Source organism: Syngnathus scovelli, chromosome 5 (genome assembly GCF_024217435.2).
Source record: "Syngnathus scovelli strain Florida chromosome 5, RoL_Ssco_1.2, whole genome shotgun sequence".
NCBI classification, from domain to species: domain Eukaryota; kingdom Metazoa; phylum Chordata; class Actinopteri; order Syngnathiformes; family Syngnathidae; genus Syngnathus; species Syngnathus scovelli.
In genome coordinates this window covers 2,871,654-2,893,226 of record NC_090851.1, presented here as the reverse complement: position 1 = coordinate 2,893,226, position 21,573 = coordinate 2,871,654, and the positions used below count along the sequence as shown (strand labels likewise).

General features: G+C 44.8%; 1 protein-coding gene across 5 annotated transcripts in view; it reads right to left on the bottom strand.

The window, feature by feature from the left end:
* The window catches only part of lef1 (lymphoid enhancer-binding factor 1), a 57,127-nt gene that overhangs the window by 21,833 nt on the left and 13,721 nt on the right, over positions 1–21,573 (bottom strand). For all 5 annotated transcript variants that reach the window (XM_068650626.1, XM_068650624.1, XM_068650627.1 and 2 more), the window contains 4 exons: positions 11,939–12,031; positions 7,772–8,096; positions 5,930–5,987; positions 4,286–4,410 (listed from right to left, as the gene is read on the bottom strand). In XM_068650626.1, the coding sequence (XP_068506727.1) occupies positions 4,286–4,410; positions 5,930–5,987; positions 7,772–7,975 (387 nt within the window). In that variant the 5' untranslated portion in view covers positions 7,976–8,096; positions 11,939–12,031. The remainder of the gene's footprint in view (positions 1–4,285; positions 4,411–5,929; positions 5,988–7,771; positions 8,097–11,938; positions 12,032–21,573) is intronic.

The window sequence follows — 21,573 nt, the reverse complement described above, 5'->3', positions numbered from 1 at the left end:
CCCTTATCCCTCAACGGCAGCTATTCATCTCACTTGAGGGAACGTTGATCTTATATTCTTACAGCTAAGCTTAACCCGATTCCAAACTTTGGAGGCATGCTACGGTTATGATTCAGATGGCTAACTTTAGCGTGGTTAGCGTGCGCGCGGTTGCAATTCAAATATATGGCTAACTTTAGCGCAGTTAGCGTAGCAGGTTTCGATTTGCCCCATGATTCCGTGTTATAAGTCTCAAAAATGGACAAAGAACTGGGTAGGAAGTAGACCTAGTTTCAATATTCCGAGAAAGTATCAAAGCAGGAACAGACGTGAGAAGCCGATGTGTGTAAGAATGTGTAGGAAAGGCGCATGGCTGTTTGGTATTATCATCGCCGACACAGAACGGGGGTACAAATTTGCCTCGGCTATTATCCGACTTCAGAGGTAGTACCACGAGATCCGATTCAGTTTCTGATTAGGTCGTCGACACCGGAGCCTCTAAAACGCAAGAGTGGAATTAAGGGCGAGCTTGGCAAGGTTGACCCTGGAGATGATCGGCCGGCACCAGGCTGCATGTGCCGAGTGAGGCCCTCGGAGCAGCTGTGGCCCGACTGACCCGCTGAGCACTCGATTCGGTTGAGCCGCATCCGATTCCGGCGTCATCTTCTCAGCCCGCTTTGCTTTGAGGGGTCAACCGCGCCCCGAGACACAAGCACAAAGACACTGAGCGGCACTTTTTGTCTTAGCAGCGCTTGTTAACATGTTTTATTAGGCATTCCATGCGGGCCGTCCAATTTCCAAGACAGTGTCGTATGTTTCTGATGGACTACTGTATCTATTTTAAACCCGAGTGAAATGCGGCAGCCGAACCAAGCACACATTTGCACACATGTTCAAAGATCTTCACCACCAAAAACTAAAAAAAAAAAATAAGAAAATTATCCAAAAATCCCCAAATTTAAATTTTCAAGGATTCCGTGTCTACAAGACCTCCACCAAGGCCCCAACAATCCAAACTTGGAGAAGCACCAAACTGCATTCCATTCTTTTAATTAAACTCAATGCAAACAAAGGTAAAAAAAAAATCAATTCTCCAGGATAATCAACATTTTAAGCGCAACTTCTGTTTCTCATTTATATATATAAAAAAAAAAGGGCCCAGAGTACGCCTGAACACCGAGCTCCATTCCACCGCATGAAAGGCACAGATAAGGTGATTGCAACCACATGGCGTGGATTGTAGCCGTACATATGGAGCGAGTGTGTCGCGGAACCCCGGGCGTTAATGGCGCCGTTTAGAAAGCGATCCGAGCGACGGCGGCATCTACAAAGGCTTTGAGAAGGACCAAGTGTTTCTCGTGCGTGAGGTCCCCTTGGCGCAACGCGCATCTTACGCCGCTCGCTAAAAGCTGCACTGCAGATGACATCAATGTCACCGTGACCCGTTTGCTTTATTGACATCATCCAGCCGGAGACCAACTGAGAGCGGCGATCACGTGCCCTCCAGCTGCTACTCCAAACATACGGAAGAACTTTAGAAGCTGCCCTTCTCAATCTTTTACTTCTCCCTGTACAGCCTCATTTGGGGAGATAAGTTGCGATCTATGTTTCGTTATGATTTTATCGAGGGAATTTCAAAATATATTTTACTACCGTATTACATGACTGAGACAGTTTGATATGTGTCCATAGCAAAACCTCTTCCCGACTGCAGATCGACAGACTAGTTTTTGTTCCATGTGTCTGGGTGTTGCCAAATAGCCAACGGCCCAAGAAAATCGAGGAACGTCTCTTCTAAGAACATCCAACGTGTACACGGACGCTTGCTGGTCAACGCAGAGCAACAAATAACAGGGATCGTCCACAGGGCATGAGCCGAGGACCCCCGAAGCCGTCCGACCAAATCCAGTTAGATAAGCCCGGGTTAGCCATTCCATGCTGCAGGAAAGTGCCTAGCTAGATCCGTCACATTCCCGCCACATCAAAAAGGAAAGGAAAAGTCTCCTCCGTCTTCCTTGCCACAAGAATTTGCAATTGAGGAAAGACTCCACGGTTTTTTGGAGAGAGCGACGGTGCCCTAAGGCCAACATTAGGTCGGGTTGGTACAGTAAACATTATCAGAGAGGTCCTTTGGTGGATTGAGATTTTCTATGCATGTATGCCATCGACCGCGACACTCAGGGACTCCATCCCGTCTCCTTCTGAAGCTGTTCCAACACAGATGGAGATCACCTGCAAATCAAGCCAAGAAGCTCGCTTCCGTTCTTTTTTTTTTTTTTAAAGCAGTGTGCGGTTTTGTGCGACGGAATCAGGACATGACGGTGGCAGACTGTTCCTGTAATAGCTCGGTCTTTATTTAGAATCCGTCATTTCCAAATCCCGATTTAGAGTTTTGGACGACTCACGGAAACATCCTCTTCAAAGCCGCAAACAAGGCAGATCTTTTGCCGTCACGAAGGGTTGGCGGGTCGACTACGCGATGATTCAAACGGTACACGCGTCATCCGGGGAAGGCGTGCCAGAAACGCAAATCATCCATTTGGGTGGTTTATTTTACAAAGAGATCAAGACGAAGGAAGAAGAATCAAGAAATGCAAATGATCACTCGCCGGAGATGAAGCTCAAACACATTTGCATGGGGACGTCGATAAAACAAAGCGGAAAGCTCGGTAATAAGCGCAACGTGGAGTTAGACGGCGGGCTAATGGTCGGCGTACAGCAGCGGGGGGGAAAAAAAATAAGAATAAAAGAACGCCACATAAAAATCTGCTGACAATCAGCAGCTCCCGACAGCTCTGTCATGGCTGGACGGCATGTGTGCAGGAATGTCATGGTGAATGGAAATCAATCCAAAACGACTGTGACGGGGCTTGGTGGGCTGGGAGGATAGAGGGGGAATGAAAGAAAGACGGAGCCTTTGATGTGAGTGAAAACTGATCCCAGGCCTGCAGATATACCGCGGCGGTGGCGGCGGCGGCGGCGACCGCGGTGTCTGCCACGCTGCCATCGGGTGAGACAAAGGCGTTAAGAATGACTTCTGTTTTATTCAAGATGGCTCCAAGAGAGGAAGGCAGAAGAGGGAATGCGGTAAATGAAAACAACAAAAGGCTTAAAAAAAAAAAAATTTGGCACTGAGCGCACTTCGGCTGGGCCTCATACAGTAAGTCTGCTGGGAAAGGTAATTTCCTCTGGTGGCTCTCCAAGCCGACCTCCTCAAGCGCTTCCATGTGATCGGAGACATAAAGAATTCAGATGGCGTGTGGCTGCAGTTTTTTTTTTTTCATTTTTGAAACCGAATGCCAAATAAATTAAATTAATGCAATAGAGCGCACTGTTCAACTCCTACCAGCAGAGGCGCTGTTGATTCCAACTAACGACTTTATGGTGTGAAGAAGAAAAATTCCTTCATTCATTCATCTTCCAAACAACATTCTTTCACCGCCGCGCAAACTACTACTAATTATCGTAAGCAATCGTTTTACTAGACAAAGTAGAAACATCTCAATCGAAAGAAAGACAATGTGACACCGTTACACACAGCAGCAACGATTAGCCTCGGGACCGATAAAATGTAAAATAATATATGAAGAGTGAAAAAAACTTTAAAGAAGTCATTGTATGATATATTAATATAACGTGCAGAGAGGCAGCCAGTCAATATTTGGAGACGCCCGTGGACATAACAACATTAGTGTGGACAGCTGCGAGGGGACACAGGAAGCCGGCGATTTCGAATCTGCAGCTGGTTTGAAATTTAGGCCATTACGGAGGAAGGCGGACGGGGATGACTTTTGTTGTGACACAAAAGAATGAGCGGCAACAAGGAGGTTGTCTCGCGGTTACGGCACAGCGTGTATTGTTTTTTGGTTTTTTTTATGCCGACTAAGACTTTTGAAAGTGTTAAAGAAATAAGATGAGCAGTGTTTTCATATTACATTAATGTTGAGAATTAATGAGAAAACATTTCCCGTGCACGCAACACAAGTATTACACTTATTCATAGTCTATTTAATATTATTCTTACTTGTTGTAAAAAGTTTGAACATTAATGTTGGGCTTCAATGAAGCAAATTCTATTTGAAAAAAATAAATGTCCTTAAATACAATTAAACTGTACTTAACAGAAGTACTGTACTGGTTAAAAAAAAGCCATTGAAGTATTATGCAGAGTATTAGGAAAACATTTAATTATTTAGGTGATTCTGTATTCTACCACTAGAGGGAGCCTAACAAAACGAATTGCATTTTCCATGATATTTTAATTGATTAAGATGCATATGGAATATATATTGAAGTTGGTACTGACCGTTCTGGGCATGGGCGGCGAGAGGGAGCCATTGCTCATGTAGGAGTCGTTCATATTGCCCATCATGATGTAGCTAGGGTAGCTCGGGTACCCGTGGCCTTTGCTGTACAAGTCTTGATGTTTCACTGGCAAAAAAAAACAACAACACAAATATCAATTTGATACAACACTAAGATTGGTTAGACAGTTGCGGAGTCGCACATTCACAGATTTTTTTTTTTTAAATCCCAGTATTTTGTTTTTCATATTTTTAGGGCATTTTTCCATCGTGAATGTTTATCATAACTTGATCAGTCATTTTTGACAAAAGTACGATTCAACCAAAAACAAATGGCTCAAGTAAATTTTAATATGCTACAACTAACCTCTGTCATTAAATCACACTGAATAATAATATCGCTTTAACCCGCCGTCCATTTCGCCCCGGCTTTTTGTCGGCGGCCTCGCGGTGGACTCTGACTAAATTGTATTATGCGCAGGAACAATGGAGCCCCTCTGTGCCAATTAGCACCAATTAGAAGAACATACAGAGTGTGTCAAAACAGGAGACGCCCCAACTGTTCCTCTATGACCCGACGACAAGAATAGGAGGAGGAGAATACAAGAGGACTCAATTCAGCGCCACTCGCCACTCAACTCTGTAAGAAAGCCAGGGGCGGGTGTTGGGGGGGTCCGGAGGGGGGGGGTTGTGGTATTTAGCCCGACAGCAACATGAATCTTGTTGTGAAGAAAGCCAGTGTTTGGTTTGAGAGAAGGGATGGGGTGGGGCGAACAAAGAGGAGGCACACTCCGCCTCAAAGGCCCCGCCGATGACGCGTCAAGCGGAGGTCACTCCGCAATAAGCTCGCGAGGGCCCCGAGTGGCGCCCTCGTGTGACCCCCCCGACGCCGCAATAAACGCGTGACGGGTGCCAGCGGGATTGATCTAAATATGGAGACGGGACCCAAAAAAAACTTTGGCGGACCGTGATGATTTCAGAAAAGTATGAGCTGAAAAGTTTGCTAGCTAGTGGTTAGCATGTCTGGATCACAGTGTTGGGGTTCTGGATTCAAATCTTTGCTTCGTAGTTTTACACAGCCGCCAGCACGTCATTCAGCTAATCCCAAAACGCATCCAATTAAGATGGATTTTTCATTTGACATTAGCTAAATGAGTATTTATTTTAGCTTGCGACAGGATTAGCAAGGCTGTTGGGCTAGCGTATAAATTGACTGCCATTCAACTGCAACAACAAACATGCTTCTTATCTGTATGAGAAAATCAATTTTGTGTACATTGACAATTTACAGTCGTTAACTTATTTTTACACTTGTGTAAACTTGTATGATGTTGAATGTAAAAATGTGAATGAAACAAATAATTAAAGCTACAAGCAACTTGGAAGCCAACTGTTTAATTTCAGTCATGGGTCTTTGAGACTTTTTTGTGTCCACCTAATTTTGGATCAACGAGGGATTTTTCTTGTTGATTGAATTTGAGGGTTATAATTGTACAACAAGTGCCTCAAAATAGCGACAAACTGAAGATACAAAATGTTTTCTATCTCGTGATTGTTGTGGAAAGGCCTCGCATTAAGCAGCATTCAAAAACATTTCCCCCATTCCTGGCACATGAAGGAGAAAGGAATCTTTTTGCGTCACTCACCATCGTCGGGATGCTCTCTGTGCTTTTCGTGATACGAGTCTTGGGACTGTCTTGCCGCCTGTGTGAAAGAGAAAAGAAAAAAAAAAGGAAAAGAGGAGGGAGAAATTGAATGGCGGTGAATCGATTGGGAGGGCCTTCAGATGCTGTTAACACTCGGAGCTGCTGATGTGGTCAGAGGACCGCACAATAACAAGGCCTGGGATGATTTTTTTTTTTTTTGCTTGACAACATGGCGCACATACACACACACGCATTTTCAGACAAGCGTCTCTCCCACTTAATTAAGGCGCCATGGCCTTGAGGGGCTTTACAAATTAACTTGTTTTCCTATGAGTTCACTCGTTTTCATTCCAGCCGCCAATCTTAGGTCTATTAAGGCTGTCAGCGTTTTTTTTTTTTTTTTTTTTTCACAAATTGAATTTTTTTTTTTTTGCTACCCAAAAATGCATCACCCAGTTTTTGTTAGGGTTGAGGAGAAGAGCTAACACACACACACACTCGCACACAAACTCTTCAGGATGGCTTCCAGCTGTGCGAGGGGGGAACCTCTCGTGCATCCTAATTAACATTCAGTTCACGTCAGCCTCACGTCTCGGAATATTTCGCAGTCTCAGTCCGAACAGGGGTCCCCAAATTTCATTAACATCGACATAATGACAGAGCATCTCAATAACTTGCTCATTTTTGTTAATTTCTACTGCAACCATGTGTGTGTGTGTGTGTGTGTGTGCGTGTGTGTGTGTGTGTGTGCGCAAAGAAGCTTGATCCTTTGTGATGGTGAGTTAAAAAGCTGTACAAAAATTAAACATTTGTAATAATTTAAAAAAAAACACTGCAAATATTTAGAAAAAAAAATCAACATATATTTAGAACGAATACTGTGAATATTTAGGGAATAATAGCATAAATATTAGAAAACATACTATAAATATTGGGATGTTTTTTAAACTGCAAATACAGTTTAAAATGAAAATCTTCCAAATTGAATTCATTCGATAGAATAGGAAATGCTGCAAATATTTAGAAAAGGGTTCACAATAAATTCATGCATTTTGTTTTAAATGAAAAGAATATTGTACAGTGACTAAAAATAGTAAGAAAATACTATAAATATTTTGAAAAATATTCCAACTACTTTTTAGAAATGCACATATTGAGAATAACACAAAACAAAAAGGTCTAAAAGCCTTGTTCCATGTATTTTTGTCATTACCGATGCAATTTAAATTTGACTCTGCAGCACATTTCCCAGATTAAACGAAGAGACGTTCTGACAATAACATCGAACATCTGAGATTTACACCTGCTCATTATGCATAATAAAACTGCTTTGATATTTGTAACATCATATTAAGTGACTATCCATTTACTGTATTATAGTAAAAGGTGCAATGCTTTTTGATACAAGTTTAGAATCATTTTTTTTTTTTTTTTACATAAATATTATTCCGACTCAAAAATAGCATTTGATCTCCCATATTGGCAGACACCTTGCAAGGCCTCAATAGAGCAAAACAATAGCTAATTCACAATATGTATTAAAAAAAAACAAGTTTCAAGCTAAATAAATAGATTCATGTGGTGTCCAACTTAAGGCCAGTGGGCTATATAGCAGCCCCGAGAGAGCATTTAATTCGGTCCCCTGTGCAAAATGCAATTGCTACTAACAAAAAAGTCGAAATAGAATATACAATGCAGAATATTTTTTAATGATTGTAAATTTACTATGGTCCTTGGAGGACTTGACCCCTGATAGGACTAACTGGAAGGATTTTTGCATGAATGAAACCGAGGTGGTGACCTCACTTTATTTCTTTTCATTTTTTTGAGCAAGTGACTCACATCGTGGCCGTTGCTGTTGGGGCTTCCCTCGGACTCGTTGACCAGCGACGACTTGATGTCGGCCAGGTCTCCCTCCTCCTCCGAGTGGCTGAGCTCGGCGAAGATCTGCTCCTTGTGCGGCTCCCCCTCGTCCTTGAAGGGGATCATTTCGTCGGTGGCGCACAGCTCCGGGTCCCCGCCGCCGCCGCCTGACAACTGAGGCATGTCGTCTCGCCTCTTTTTGCACCCACAATCCCCCCCTCCCGGACACCCCAAAAATGTTGTGGGGGGAAAAAAAAATAAGAGTAGAGCAACTCCCAGTGGAAGGAGCCAAGTTGTTGACCCCCTGCAGAGGGGAAACAAAAGGACACAAACGTCCACCAATCAGGACTTTTCACTCAAAGATGATTTATCCACACCAAAATGGAGAAAAAAATGCATGTGATAGTCCTAAGTGGGTCCCGGGGGGAGAAGTGGAGAAAGAATGTTCGGAGGTGCGCATCCAAAGTCCTTGAGAAAGGCAAAAGAAAGGGTGATGTTCAACCCAAAAGGCACACGCTCCGTGGAGAAGACTTTCCCGGCGCTCCCGCAGCGTTTCCACGGTGTAATGTAACCGGTGTGTGTGAGCGTGTGTTGGTAATGAAGCTGCTCCCTCCTCTTTTTGCCTCCTCCTTTCTCCTCCTCCTCCTCTCCAGTCAGCACTGATTGACACTCCCACTTTAGTTCTCCCAAACAAATGGGCCGCGCGCACACAAGCCCACGCGTGGAGCCGGTGCTCAAAGGAAGCACGCGTGCTGGTGCTGCCAGTGGTGGAGGGGGCTCCGTTTTCCACCATTCCTGGAAAGACCTCCAAGGCCCGAGTTAAAGTTGAGCCACTGACAACGCTGGGCTGGCTTTATTTTTGCCGTTTTGCAGGAGGGATTTGATTTTTTTTTTTTTAAACGGTTTAAGAGTTTAAGATAATTGTTCTCTCCAAAACTTTTCCTCAGATTACATTTTTGATTTTATTTTTTAGGTTATTTGATTTTGCAGAGACAAAAATAATCCAAATCAGTTAGTTTGACACAATATTGGAAAAAACAACCCAAAAAGTTGGGTCGAATTGACCCAAGTAATGGGTCAGTCCATTTAATTTAAATCATGTTTTTTTTTTTTGGCCCAGCAATGTTAAGATTGTCGGGTTAAGATTTGGATCCAACAACAACAACTCATTGTATTTGTTTTGCTTCATTTTAATCTGGGTTGTCCAAACATAGGGATGGGGGGCCCCAGCATGAGCTCTTGGACCCCAAAAAACTGCTGGCTCGTGGACATTTCAGAAATTCGCGAACCAAAAATGTCCTAATAGTTTTTGGGGGCATACTTCTTTACATGTTGCAGGGTTTGTGGCATGCGTGAGAATCCCAGTCATTCTGAGCCGACTCAACTTTATAAAGTGCAGCGAGGGAGGAAGGGTGAGGAGAAGCGAGGGAGAGGGGTGAGAAGGAAGAGGGTGGTGGTGGGAGGGAGGGGGGGGTTAGTGGGGGCGGAGCTGCGGCTGCCTTTGATCTGGCAGCGGCTGGCTCTTTCATCCCTGTAGCCTCCCCCCCATCCCCCTCACCCCCTCCATCCCCTCGTCCCGACCCGCTTCCTCACCCCCCCTCCCCTCTCCCGACTCCCCCCCTGACACCCCCCGCGTCCCCCCTCCCCTTTGTATGACTAAATTTGGTCCGAGTGTGGAGCTCGGCCAACATTTCCAGCAGCTGAGTAGCAAGCGAGGGAGGGAACAAGTGAGGGAGAGAGTCGGAGAGAGGGGGGGAGAGGGAGAGAGAGAGAGAGAGAGAGAGAGAGAGAGAGAAAGAGAGAGCAAGAGAGACAGAGAGAGAGAGAGAGCGACAGAGCAAGAGAGAAAGAGAGAGAGAGAGAGAGAGAGAGAGAGAGAGAGAGAGAGAGAGAGAGAGAGAGAGAGAGAGAGAGAGAGAGAGACATTAGTGGGGGGGAGGCGGTGAAAAAAAAATAAGATCAAAGGCTTTTGGGGTTTTGGAAGGCGCGCGTGGAAAAGAGCTGGGACTGGCGGCATTCCAGAGTATAGCGGAAAGAGCACAGACACACACACACACACACACACACACACACACACACACACACACACACACACACACACACACACACGTACACTTTTATAAGAGTTAATTAGAGCCCCACAACCGAGCTTTCAGAGGAAAAAAAGAGAAAATATTTAAGATTTCGTCTTGTTTTCAGCCACTGAAAAAAGATGATGCGTGTTCTGCCTCATTATTGTAACTCTTTAATTTAATTAGCTGCCTTGTTCACAACTGCACCCCCGCACACCACTACCAAGCCCCTAAAACCTTCCCAACAGAAACGTATATTCTATATTTATGTATTTAAATTTATATATATATACATATATAAATAAATATATTATTTATTTATTTATTTATTTATTTCATACCTTGGATGTGGTTTTTATTTGGGGACATGGGGGATTTGTGGTCTATTAAGATAGAGGCCTGCAGGGCCCATTCTGCCACCCAAAAATATTTTGGCACGTAAAAAGGTATATTCTGTCACACACACACAAAGACACACGAAGGCCTCAAAATGCGGCAGATTCACACCTTATTCGATTTCCTGGTTTTGCCATTTAACGTCGCAGATATTACAGAGTAGAATGTAATGGTGGCAACCCCCAGTGGACAAATTAATATCTGCACCTCACCGCCATATTCAGTATTTTGTATTTTATATGATAAGTTAAAACAAATGAAAATAATGAAATAAATATCTACAGTTCAGTTGTATTTTTAAAAAATAAATATGTTTTGTAGTTCTCAATTTATGTGTTATTAACTGAACCAAAGTATATAAAATGGTCCTCATTTCTGACTTCCTGTATTTTCATGTCATTATCGTTTCTGAGGTGCAAAAGGTTTGAGAACCGATGCTAAAACGATAACGGGAGCGCCCGAGCTCATTTGCATCCGCGTCCAAGCTGCCCGGATACGGACAGCGCCTTTCGTCCGCTGTGAAATTGAGACGAGGCAACACCTTGAAAAGACACAAAAGTAAACACCTCGGCGTTGGCACGGACGTCCGGAACCTTCCGATCTAATTGGACGGGAATAAAAACGAAGAAAAGAGGAGGAGAGTAAGTAAGTACGGAGAGCTGCATTAGCATTTCTCTGCTAATGAGTTCATAAGAGTGACCCCGCTGGATGGCACATGAAAAGGAAGCATTCCTGCTGCGTTGTGACCTCAATTCACTTTTCTCTCAATTCACACATACGACATTTTGCACGTACATTAAGGCAAAGTGTATATACGATCGACACACACACACAAAGAGCATAATTTAACATCAGCATAATTTGATCTTGCAGTATTAAAGAACGCAATACAGTTACATACCGTGTGTGAAATGGTCGACACTGTGTTCTTATTTTTTGGTTAAGTTTTTTTTTTTTTTTTTGCCGCATCAATGGTCTAGTTTATGTTGCACAACCAAAATTGACATCTTATAGTGCAAGAAAAATGTCATATATGATTTTTAGTATTCCTTCAAGTGATGAATTAAGTTTGGCTCCTTGGGGTATCCGTAGAATAAAAATGGCGGTGCAATATGGCAGCCTTCTTGTAAGAGGAGGTGCGACCCCCATGTAATATAATTTGAGATTACCAGGCCCTGATTATATTTTAAAAAATGTACCTTGTATTATGTGATTTTTTTTGCATATTATTGAAATTAATAGTTAAAACAAACGAACACAGAAAAATCTAAACGCACTGTCCCTTTAAGAAATTGAAATGGGGGGAACAAAATGGGGAAAAATAAAGACAAATTGGAAAGTTCAAAAAGAAACAATAAACTACAATTCAAATGAAGACAATCAAGAAAAGAACAAAACAAAAAAAAGGGAATAATCGGGAAAGACAAATGAAAATGTACTCCAGTGAAAAGATGATCTTCACTTCTTTTCTCGACATAGTTAGTATTTGTTTCAAATTGGACATGATTGTTGCAAAATTCTCTTTGGTGCAACAACACGGAGTCGAGGTTGTCTATTATTGTCTCATCTTTAATTTGCTGTATTTTCACCACCGCACAAAACACTTCAAACGAGAAATCCCGCTAATTGTCTGCAGTCGGGCGCCCCGTTGCTGGCGCTACGTCGCTACGTCACTTACCGGTTTGGGCTCACAGGTTAAATCCCTCACGCGACTTCATCCCACCACCTGCTCGTCATCCGTCTCAGCTACCTTGATGTGAAAATCACAACCCTGCGCCGGGACGGGAAACAAGCGTCAAATTAGGATGAAAAGAGCTAGCAATTAAAAGTGCAATGAGACACCATTTTATCAAGCAAAAAAAAAAAAAATGCAACTTATAACTCCTCGGAGGAGGTCCGACCGAGGTGAGTGATTATCGTGCTGGGATTGGTAGGCGGCTTCATGAAGGGGAGGAAAGTGTCCCGGGGGTGCGGCGAAGGAAGGCAGACGTATGATCTGCTGATTTACGACGACACACGCGCAACCACACTATCATTAAAATGAAATGATCTCGACGGAAATGCTGGCGTTTGGGTGGGGATGCCGCAGGCCGTCAATAGCAAAGTTCATCGGCGTTCAAAGTTGGACGTATGAACGGGTGACACCAAGCTGGCTGGTATCGAGTTTGAAGGCCATCACAGTAACAGGAGATGAGTTTCCGCCAGGATATTTTTTGTCGAGGATTTATTGCAAAAATGATACATTTTAAAGGTCCACCAAAAATTCGGTCAAATCCAGGTGACTGAATTTTAGAGGTCTGGTGGAAAGTTTTTAAATTTGTCAGAGATCAGATCAAGTTTCTACAAAAAGTTATTTTTGAAGGATCCCCGGAAATCACAATGTCAGACTTAAATTTTTGTGGGTTTACTGATAATAGGCATTTCTACGAAGTTTGGTTTTGCTAAATCCAGGACATGTACCAACCCCGAATTTTGGAGGTTGTCTAAAAAGTCTTTGATTACAAATCAGATAAAATCTCCAAGAAATATTACTTTTTTTAAAAGGTTTCCTGGAATTGCTGCTTGACTTTCCAGGCATGGATTCTTGAAACTTTTTTTGTGGGTCTCCTCGTGATAGACATGGCTCCTAAATTTCACGTTGCGATGCCAAATTGGCTCCTCGTGATAGACATGGCTCCTGAATTTCACGTTGCTATGCCAAACTGGCTTTGGGGGACAAAAATCCAACGGGGGTGCTACCCAGCCTGGATTTTGGAGGTCTACCAGAAAGTCTTGAAAATGGTGCTTTATTTGGCCAAAGAATAATAACGACTAAGGAAAAAAGTGTACACTGTAACTGATCCCTTCAGAGTGGCACAACACGCTTTGTTTATTGTGGCCCGGCATGACTACGCCGAATGAGTCCGGGCCAGCTTCTCCACTGTGCGCTGTTTGTGTTGCATTGTTCAAGTCCAAAGGGGAAGTGGACCGGTCTTGTGAGCACACACGCACCGCCGCTCCTTTCATCCCACTGCGTTATTGGAGAAAGCACCGAGCGTTGCGTCAGGGCCCGCTGTGTCAGGGTCATGGGTCAGAGTTGAACCCCCCCCCCCCCCCCCTGCCCTGACGCTCTACCCACTCCCTCATCCAGTTACTAATCAAGCACACGGCACACCTCGCTGACCCCGCTCCCGCGTCTGTGGACCAGATCAAACGCGGAGCGCCGCTACCTCTGGCCTGCTCTTATCAGCCTGGTTGTCTCATCACATCAACATGCAGGGCTAAACAATAAACATCACCTAGACTGCTTTGACTCTCGGTGTGTTGGTTTATCAGATAGAAAGTCATGTTACTTCTGGCTGTGGGATCCCATTATGTCATTGTTTGGATTCCGTACATGAGAATTTTATTAGATTTGCGTATAAGGCAGCGCGGTGGAGGTAGTGGTTAGAAGGTCTGCCTCGTGATCCTCCGGTTCAGGGTTTTATCCTCAGTTCACAGGTGGTTATTTATCTACTAATACCCTGCAAGTGACTGGTGAACAGGTCAAGGTGTACCCCACCTCTAAAAGTCGTATGTTTGGGGCCAGCTGACTTTTTGAGGATTTACCGATTTTTCCAGGATTTTTTTCACCCCACATTTCTCCCCGTCCACTGTGGAGAACCAATGAATCTTTATAAGCGTTTTCTGAAGAATTTTTTGGTTTGGTAAAAATCTTGTTTTGCAGATATTTTTGACCGCCCCCATGCCCCCCCAAAAGGGGAAAATAGATTCTAGCTCCGCCCATGCCCAAGATGTCAAAAGCAATGAATGAGTTCACAGTTGTATCTTGTTTTCAACATTCATCCAAAATTCTCTTAGAGCCTCCACATCGTGCTTACCACCTCTTCCAGCACTTTCCAAACTACACACACTCAAACCAGCAGACATCCCAATAGATTTTTCCTTCTTGCCATAAAGTCGACTAATAATTCCATAGCGGACATGTTTTTTTTTATTAAATATCTAGCCATTAAAAATGATTCTGTTTCTAAAAGGGAAGTCAGGTGACACTTAAATCTTTCTCGCTACATACTTCACAAAGTTTTTGTCACGCAAGCATGTCCTCGAGGACCGGCACACCTTGAAGCCATGTGACAATAGTGGAATGTTCAGTAAACATTCACTCGTGTACCAAACGTCCTTGCGTTTGAATAAAATGAACCAGGAAGCTTTTCGTTTCGTTGACCTTCCAAAGCCTGTTGCTTTTCAAATTTTTTTTTTTCCGTTCTCTCCTCCTGTTTGTGACTTCCACCGCTGTTAATGTCATTCGCCCTCTTTTGGTTTCACTGCTCCCACCGAGTTGCCTTGGCGTCGACTCGGACTGATGCTCGCAAACACGGCGCCCCTGGGTAAAGTCTGTGTTTTCATCTCCGTCCAGTGAAGGCCTATTACCTTATGAAATGTCCGTATTGCCAAATTGCGCTGAGGTCACCTTTTTTCCCTGCACAGCCATGGCGGAAATAAAGAGCCGTTCATCAAACAAGGCGGCCAAGATTGTTTCACGTCAAAGATTTAAATAACAATTTTTTTTTTATATTTACCTGCCCTGTCAAAATTGATTAACAAGCTTATGGTTTCGACAAAGCCCAAAAAGAGAGTGATTGATTCTGAAACGGCATTGCTGAAAAAAAAGCCAAGGTCTCATCCATATGCCGCGTATCTCCGGTTTTGAGCAGATGACATTTTCTTAGCATACATTACACATGCATATCATCTGGGCTAATCACGCTATTTGTGGCGGCTGATTGCGATGTTGCTTAAGACGGGCGGCTTCTTTGTGTTGGAGCTAATGATGTCCCTTTGTGACGGAGCCCGGGCGCGAGGGCTGAGGACACCGCTATAGACTCCAGAAGAGCTGTTGTGCGCGGGTCTTAGTCTGACTGGCAGCTGCGTTAATCCGCCCTTTGTGTCTTCGGCAGGGCCCCACTGAGCTCCCCTGACAGGGACCGACGTTCTCCACTCCGGCAGACAGCCCAGATGGGTCGAGTGAGGCAGGAGGAGGGAGGAGAGGGAGGGAGAAGGACGCTTTCAAGGAGGGAGAGAAGATCCACAAGAGGTGCAAGGATGGAGGGGGAAATGAGGTGGATCTTTAGGACATTATTTGCAAAGAGCTAGGTTGCAAAGTAGGTTGTAATATGCATGCCGGGCCACTAGTTGGCGACATGTGAACAAAAAAAAAAAAAACTTCTGAAGCTACGAAAGTTTCAGGGGTGGGCGTATTGAAGTTGAATAAAGTTTGGCTCATTTGCTGTCCTGGTTTGCTTCCCTTAAAGTGCAATAAATTAATAAATTTAAAACATTTATAACCCGGTGCTCCCTATATACAAAAAAGATTGCACTTTAAAAAACAGTTTACAGTATCGTCCGAGAAATACGGTACTTTTACTGTCCGTCACTGACATTTAAAACAAAATAATAAAAAAATTGGAATGAAAGCAAAACTTTCCAGGGAGTTTGCGCTGGATTCACACAAGTCATGTTGGGAGCCCGCTCTTAAGAAGCACTTCTCAGCGAACATGATGAAATGGTCCTTTAAAGTGCTCTCTGAGGCTGCCGACACTTCAAGGGCTCCTCAGAACCCTTAGCACCGCCTTGTATCACCCCAGCGGGAAGAAGCGGGAGCAAAAAGAGGACCGAGGAGACAAACACCATAAGGGAGAAAGCTCTAAAACACCCGGAAAAAAAAAATGTGCAAAAGAGTCATAGATGAGCAAAAAGAAAGTTGAAATGAAAGAATATTTCTGAAGCGATCCTATGATCAGACGAGATAAGAGCGCAGTAAATTCAGCCAGTGGAGTTGAGTTGCTTTGCTTTTTCCAAACTCCAGCGAAGGAAGGACTAAGAGGCGAGGAGCGAGAGCGGCGTGCCCACCAGCTTTTTACTCGGGGAAAGCCTAATGAGTTCCTGTGGGATGGGTGCCGGCTGTCAGTCATCGTCATTCTCCCGCAGCTCGTCCCGCACATCCAGAACCAAGGGGCATGAAATAATTAAAAGATGGCCGCCGCGGCTCGGGGAAGCGAGGAAGTCGCAGCTTGTTTCGCTGGAGAGGGGAGGGGTGGGGCGTTTGGAGAAGTCACGGTGCCCCGACGTAATTCATGGTGACAATGAGGCAACAGCGTTACAGCCTATTGCGTAATGCAAACAATGAAAGAAAGATGGCGCAAGGGGAGTTGAAAGGGAGCGCCCGCTGACGACGACGCGGCACGTTTTTATTTCGAGACAAAAAAACACAACGTGAATGAGCACGCATTATTCGGTGGCGAGTATTGGTTTTAAATTTAAGCTAAATATCCTGTTCAAAGTCAAAATTTCAACCGAATATCACGCCGAATGTATAAATGTTGCTAAAATGTCCTTAAATGCATCCAAAGAAAATATTTCTCTAAAATATTTAAATAGAAAATATGCGCAAAATGTTTTTTTTTAATTATTCTCCATACATAAATCAAGCTGTACGCGCCGAAAATAAAAACAGCCGAATTATTACGACACCTTTCGCTCAAACCCAAACAAGGAGGGCTGACAAAACGAGCGGCACCTGAAACAAAGCAAGCCGGCTTTGGTCAAATTTGCATGTGAATGGCCGCTGAGGGCTTCCTGTAATTGCCGCCGTGCAACCGGTCAGCTTTGAAACGAAAATTATTTATTGACGCGGGTAGTCGGCTCGGTCCGTCACAAAGGTCTCAACAAGGACCGTCTCTTTGTGATTATTTTGGGGCGGCTCAAAAATAGAAATATCTTTTCTCTCAGGTCTTACTGGTTTAGAGATCGGGCCCAGTGACAAGCCAATGAGCCACAAAAGGTTAATCCACAAGTTTAGCCCCTCCCCCACTAGAGCGTCGCAAAGATTTCGGATTTCCCTTCCTCGCCACGAGTCAGTCCGAGGTTAATTGCACGTCCATCTCCTCAACGAAAAAACATGGCGTCCGCCTCTGTTTGTGTAAACATTTGGCAGCCGAGACACGGCCGTGGCCGGCAGGGGAGGCGGGATGGGCATCGGCTCAAGGGGGAGGGGGGGGGGGGGGGGGGGGGGACGGAGAGTGACGACGGCCAAGGTTGGGCCGTGAGGTGGGCCGGCGGACCTGGCTGCAGATCAGAAGCGGCCGTGTTGAGGACGCCAGGGAGCTACGGGCAGAGCGCCAGCGGCGATTCTCTACCGACAGGCCAGTAACAAAACTCAGGAGGACGCCGAAACATTTTCCAAACCTGTCTTCGGTTACTTGAAGAAAACCTGTATGTATTGTAACTCGGGCACATTTTGGGTGGCCTGCCGATTGCCATTTTTCCATTCCGTCTTCTTGTCTCGTCAACCGGGAGGTTGCTGCATGCTGCGCTGTCATGGGCTGAGCGCTTTGATGGTGTCGGGGGGATTAGTCATCCTGTTCATTGGCTCGTGTGCCACTGTCACATTTGCAGCCCACTCCTGACAAATTACCAATATTTGCCCATGCTGGAATTCTTGACACAGGCCCACTTTGATGTGAGATGCGTCATCCTGATTATTAAATGCAATCGCTAATTTGGAGCGTGCATGTGTTGGACTTCATCTTCCAACCATTAAAAATAAGTGAGTACGACTTTTCTATTTAGATAGAAGTTGGGCAGCATCTTGTGGCTTCAGAAGAAGAAGCAAAAAAAAAAAGTCTTGGTCAGCGGTGCCATATACATCGCTAACAGCCGGGTGGAGTCTTTTGGCAAACAAAGGCGTCCATTTTAACCAATCTAGGGGGAAGGCCAGTCTTTGAGGTTTGTGTGTATTTTTTGGGGAGGGGGGGGGGTCTCGGGAGGAATTCAGGGGCATCTCCTTAATGGCAGCGGGAGAGCGGCCGACGTGTAGGCGAGCGAGCGGCACAGCTCCACATCAGCTCATTAGGGCCCCCGGACTGGCGAGCTTGGAGCCACATTAAAGAGCCGCCGTGCCTTTCAACATGTGCCGGCTGCTCTCCCTTCCGCATTCACGCCCGACGAGTTTGATCGCCGAGGCGAACGTTTGTACTCTTTTGCGATTTCGTTTGATAGCTGCAGTGTTTCAACTTTGTGCTGTTCCGTTGACTACAGTTGGAGTTTCTTGCTCTAGGGCTCCCTCAACAGGTCTGGAGAGGGAGTTAGCGTTTAAAAGAAGTCCCGCTCAGTTCAAATGTCAAAGCGTGAGGACGCCCTGACATACAGACCAATCGCGGTGATGGCGGATCCTCCTTTTCTGACTCCGGGGATCAAAATAATCCACCGGAGTCCTCTTCACACACTCTTAAAAGAAGTGGTGGGATTTGCCCCCTCACCACCCGGGGAGGTTTAACTTTTGAGGTTTCACCGGGTCAAGCCCGTGCTTATCGTTGTCATGATGAAACAGCAGGTTAGCGAGCATGATAGAGTAATCAGTTGCAACTAACCCATTATTGTTTTTTATTTAAAATGGTGGGAGAGTGGTGGGTTTTTTTTTCCTAAGGTGTCGGAACGGATTAACGGTGTTTCAATTCATTTCAATAGGGAAAGCGTATTTGAGATACGAATGATTTGAATTACAAATGTTGTCAGAGAACGAATTCAACTTGTACGTCGGGGTACCGCGATAAGTATAAAAGTGGAAATGTCTGATTTATAAAGTGACAGATGAACTTGAAAAGAAACAATTCATGAAAATAAAATAGAGAAGGAAGGGAGAAGGGGGGGGGAAAGGGTTTTCTACTGAAGTGAGTCCCTGTCACAAGTGCCACATGCACTTATTTTCTTCTTTTCACCATCATTCAATTAACTTTGCATTCTGCGATGCAAAAAAAAAAAAAAAACTCCGAACATTTGATCTTTTTACATGATCACCCTGCGAACGTGTCACCGGCAGGCCTTTGATACCGCGAGACGCCCGTTGTGTCATCGCAGCACTGCGGGATACGGGAGCCTACCACTTCCCAACGGGGAGGGAACGTGACAAGGTAAACACGGGTGTCATGGCGATGCGCTCGGAATAACTTCCATAAAGCGCCTTTCAAGGGACGCACCGTGACTAGCTGGATCTTGTTGGATTTGAACTTTGAAATGACAAATATGGACATTTTAGCATCTTCAATGAATCTGTCACCTAAAAGGCCAGAAATGCTAGCTAGATATGCTAACCGCTAGCTAATTTTACCGCCTCAGTTTTTTCATATTAGTTTTATCTTGTTTCAGCAAGGATTTATTTTTTGTTGTTAAAATATTTGTACCACAAGGATGGACGTTTCGGAGCACATCTGCATATCTTGATGCGTTCGCATGCTCGTACAAGAGTGGGACGACACAGCTGCGCTGGAGGTCTGCACAGTCTCAACTTGTGGAATTCCCCTCATCCAGATCAAATGGAGGAAGAGATATATGGCCTCACGCTGCCTTCCAATTAATACGTCCCCTCACTTCCAGGAGAAGATGAAATGTGATATCGTTGAGCAGACAGAGTGATGAATAGACTTTATGGGGTTGTTTGGAAAAAAAAATGAAAAATAGCGAAAAAGAAATACACCATTTGGTCATGTGACTTTTTTTGCAGAATGTGGGAGGAAGCTGGACTACGCAGGGCAAACCCATCCAAGCGCAGCAAGAAACCAAAACCTAAAAACTGGGACGCTAACATGCTAACCGCTAACACCCGCGCATTGCCCCGCGAAGCAAACAAAAAATGTTGATTCTATGCTCCAGATTAAATGGCAAAAAAAAGACAAGACATGATAAGCACGGTCTCGTGGAAAGAAAGCGGAAATTGAGCCGCCTAGTTAGTCATAATTGGCTCATTTTGTTTGTAAGGTCACGATAGCACTTAAAGCCTCTTTGGATGCTTTCCCGCCGAAATGCAACATGCAACACGGGCGGCCCTTTTGTGTGCCAGCGAGCGCTGATGTGCTTTCTGTTTCCATGCCAACTCACTTTCATCTTTCATCTTTCTTACGAGCTCATCCTACGCTCCAGATGAATTAGGTTGGTTACAAATTCTTTTGAAGTGCGCGCACGACCCCTCCCCTCCCCACACCACCATTTGCCGCCCCTCTTCAGCGAAACAAAACAAAAAAAAACAAAAAAAAGAAAGAAACCAGCACGGCGCTACAAATGTAAGCCAGTAATCTCGCTCGTTTCAGCTCCTTTAGCAAACGGGCGACGGCGCCACAGACGGGATATTCACACTTAATTTCTATTTGGAAGACGTCCCTCGCTCCTTCCATCCCTTCGCTCCCGTTTTCTGCCGCCGTCACACACTTCCGTTTCCATTATGGAGACGCTCGTCGAGAGGGTCGCATTGAGGATTGTTAATGATCTTCAATTACGGCCATGCCGGCTCCCGAGGGGTAAAAAGGAAAGTGGGGGTCTCTTAAGGATCAAAGGTTTTAGACCTGAAGAGGGACTTGGTTCTCCTCGCAGATGCATTTAGTAAAAGATGCTCGGCTCAATTCTGCCCGTGGACACAAAAAGGCTATTTCCAGCCTCGGGGTGTGTGCGCCCGTAATGGAGGCAGCGAGACATCTGAGAGCGAGTGGCTGCAACCCGGGTTGCAGATCGCCGATAAACACTTCAGCTCTGCTTTAGTTTGCGTGATTTTATTCTCAGCTTGACTTCATTAGTTTAGGGCTTCAAACGGGGATCATGAGTTGACATTATATTTTGAAGGGGGGGGCAGAATAATAAGATCTGAACCCGATGGAAAAAATACATCGGAAGGTCGAGTGAAACGTGTTCCGGGTTTAAATGATCACCCTTCGTTATTTTCAATCATTTTGAGATTGCAACAAATGGGTAGCATGAAAACGCTAGCGCTAATTCAGAGTTAGCTTAGCAATGTTAGCCATCATACACGGAATCATTTGATAACTCGTGTGAAGACGATTCGACAATGCTTGATAGATAGTTAAGACCTCGAGGCGTTTCTTGCAAAAAGACAAACTCTGGCCCTAGTCTGAATCACAAGTTTCATTTTGAACTCCTCACCGCAGTCAAACTTGAAAGTAGCCTAAGACGGAAACGATTCGTCCCCGGTGGTGCCAAACACGGCGCCCGGATGTTCGTTTGAAGACGTGCGAAGTTGTCTGGCGCTTCGCATCTGAACGCAAAGGTCGTGATTCCTCCCGAAACAAGACGGCAGTTTTAAAACAAACGGGAGATCAGAGCAAAGAAAGGTTTGCGCGGGTCGTCGATTCATCTCTTGAAACAAAGTGTTGTCTTCTTTCAACTTAAGACGCCTTGACGGGAAGACTAAAAAAAGCAGAAAGGTACCGATACGCATCCTTCGGTTTGAAATACAAACGTTGGCAGAGTTTGGTTATTATTGGAATC